This window comes from Gymnoscopelus braueri (genome assembly GCF_963280865.1).
Source record: "Gymnoscopelus braueri genome assembly, chromosome: 11".
NCBI lineage: Eukaryota > Metazoa > Chordata > Actinopteri > Myctophiformes > Myctophidae > Gymnoscopelus > Gymnoscopelus braueri.
The window spans coordinates 36,026,880-36,028,834 of record NC_137613.1 but is presented as its reverse complement, the minus strand read 5'-3'; the positions used below and the strand labels follow the sequence as shown (position 1 = coordinate 36,028,834).

The window sequence follows — 1,955 nt, the reverse complement described above, 5'->3', positions numbered from 1 at the left end:
GCACATATGCATGCGCGTGCTAGCATCTCGCTATCTCATGCTGGCACAGGCGGACATATGCATGAACACGGACATGCTCGCCCACACGCACGTCGCACATACGCACACGCACGCACGCACGCGTGCACACACGCACGCACGCACGCACGCACACACACACACCCACACACACACACACACACACACAGTCACACACAATAAACCTGCAGACGAGCACAAAGCTGAATTCTATACTTTCTTCATATGTGCTAATATATTTATAGACAGAGAATGCATACGGGGAGTAAAGACGTTTTACAGCGTAACATATGCCATGCAATTGGAGTACTCTCAATCATCACCAGTCTTCTGCATGGTGCCATTTCCAGAGCCCCGGTGTCCCACTGTGTGTTCGCCACTAGAGGTGCTGCAGCTTTGCACAAACCCAGAGCTCCAGCACTGCAGCCTGCTGCTGCCTCTCAGCCATGCAGCCTTCTGTGTGGAGGAGGCAATGGGCGGGAGGGGATCTGACACCCAGTAAACGCAGACAGTAGACACCTCTTTAATCATTCACTTGGCCCTTTTTTTTTTATTACAAAACAATTGATTCCACATGGTGCCCGACACACTGTGCACACACACATATATATATTACACAGTGCATATAGGCCAGGAGATAACGCGCAGAAGTGGCTGCGGTAATGACAAAAAGATGTTTGCTCCCGCCCCCAAAAAAACTGTGGTGTCAAGATGTGCCGTTAAAATAAATACATTTATCAGCCCATTTAAAAGAAAGCCATTCGAAATGAGAAAGAATAACACGTCCAACTCCCAACCGCACATCGTTGCAGCGCAACTTTCATGATATGCTTAACGGTCACATAACAAAGTTTCTTTTTCTCTCTCTTTTCTTTTAAAGAATGCAATCTTCTTTTTTTTTCGTCGAAGCGAATGTTTTCCTTTGAAGTGGAGAATGAGGAATTGTCCACATTTTCATCAGAAAAGAAGAGGCCAAACAAAAGCAGCAGAGGACATTGTGTGTATCCTGTTGCAGCTCCTCAGACCTGTTTGTCCACTTCACAGTCCTGGGGAGGTCGTGACCCTCTGTTGTGCCAGATGAACCACAAACTCAACCTGAGAGACAGCCGGAGAAAGAGAGCTGTTAGAAAAGAAAACCAGCACAGGTGAAAAGGTAAGGTTACATATTCAATCTAATCTGATAACAAGACTAGGTCTAATAATGGCATGGCGTCCATGTGGATCTATAACGTCATGTTGATGTCAGTGTTGCCCAAATATGGAGGGACTGGTGGAACAGTGGATGAATTCACAAAATGTGAAGAATATTCACACACAAAAGAAAATAATATTAATAATATGTTAAACATATTCAGGGATTTACTTCCAAAAGGCCAGACCGCACCAATGCAACTAGTCGCAACTCCTAGCAACAAAACAGCTTTAAGGCCACTTAGGCCAGTCCACACCAATGCAACTGCCATTGCCTTGCCTTGTAACTGCCATTGGGGATAATGTTTGCAAGTAGTTGCTAGTAGTTGCATGTTACAAGGAGTTGCAAGGAGTTGCATTGGTGTGGACTGGCCTTTAGAATTAGACTGCTGGCAGAGTGCAAAGAGAATTTAGACCCATAAGTAGCTATATAATTAAATAACTATTAATTCCATGCACAGCTAAATCTGTTCATTTGAATAAACTGTGGCAGTTATAATCCGCACAATTTGTATACATCCACCTGTGCATGTGTATGCATGTGTGTACACAAGTGTCTATATCTGCATGTGCAATTTGCATATGAGTGTCCGCATGCATGGCTATGTGTGTGTGTGTGTGTGTGTGTGTGTGTGTGTGTGTGTGTGTGTGTGTGTGTGTGTGTGTGCGTCCCTTTGTTTCTGGGTGTCTACCTATGTACCCAGCTGCCAATTGTGATCTTCAGGTTTGGGGACGACATCCCCCTT

At 45.0% G+C, this 1,955-nt stretch overlaps 1 protein-coding gene across 1 annotated transcript in view; it reads right to left on the bottom strand.

Moving 5' to 3' along the window:
* Window positions 1-540: 540 nt before the first annotated feature.
* Window positions 541-1,955, bottom strand: part of LOC308095605 (uncharacterized protein) — a gene marked incomplete at its 5' end in the record, with an annotated part of 22,720 nt that continues 21,305 nt past the window's right edge. The window contains one exon of the mRNA XM_080442656.1: window positions 541-1,113. Coding sequence (XP_080298782.1) covers window positions 1,038-1,113 — 76 coding nt within the window. The 3' untranslated portion in view covers window positions 541-1,037. The remainder of the gene's footprint in view (window positions 1,114-1,955) is intronic.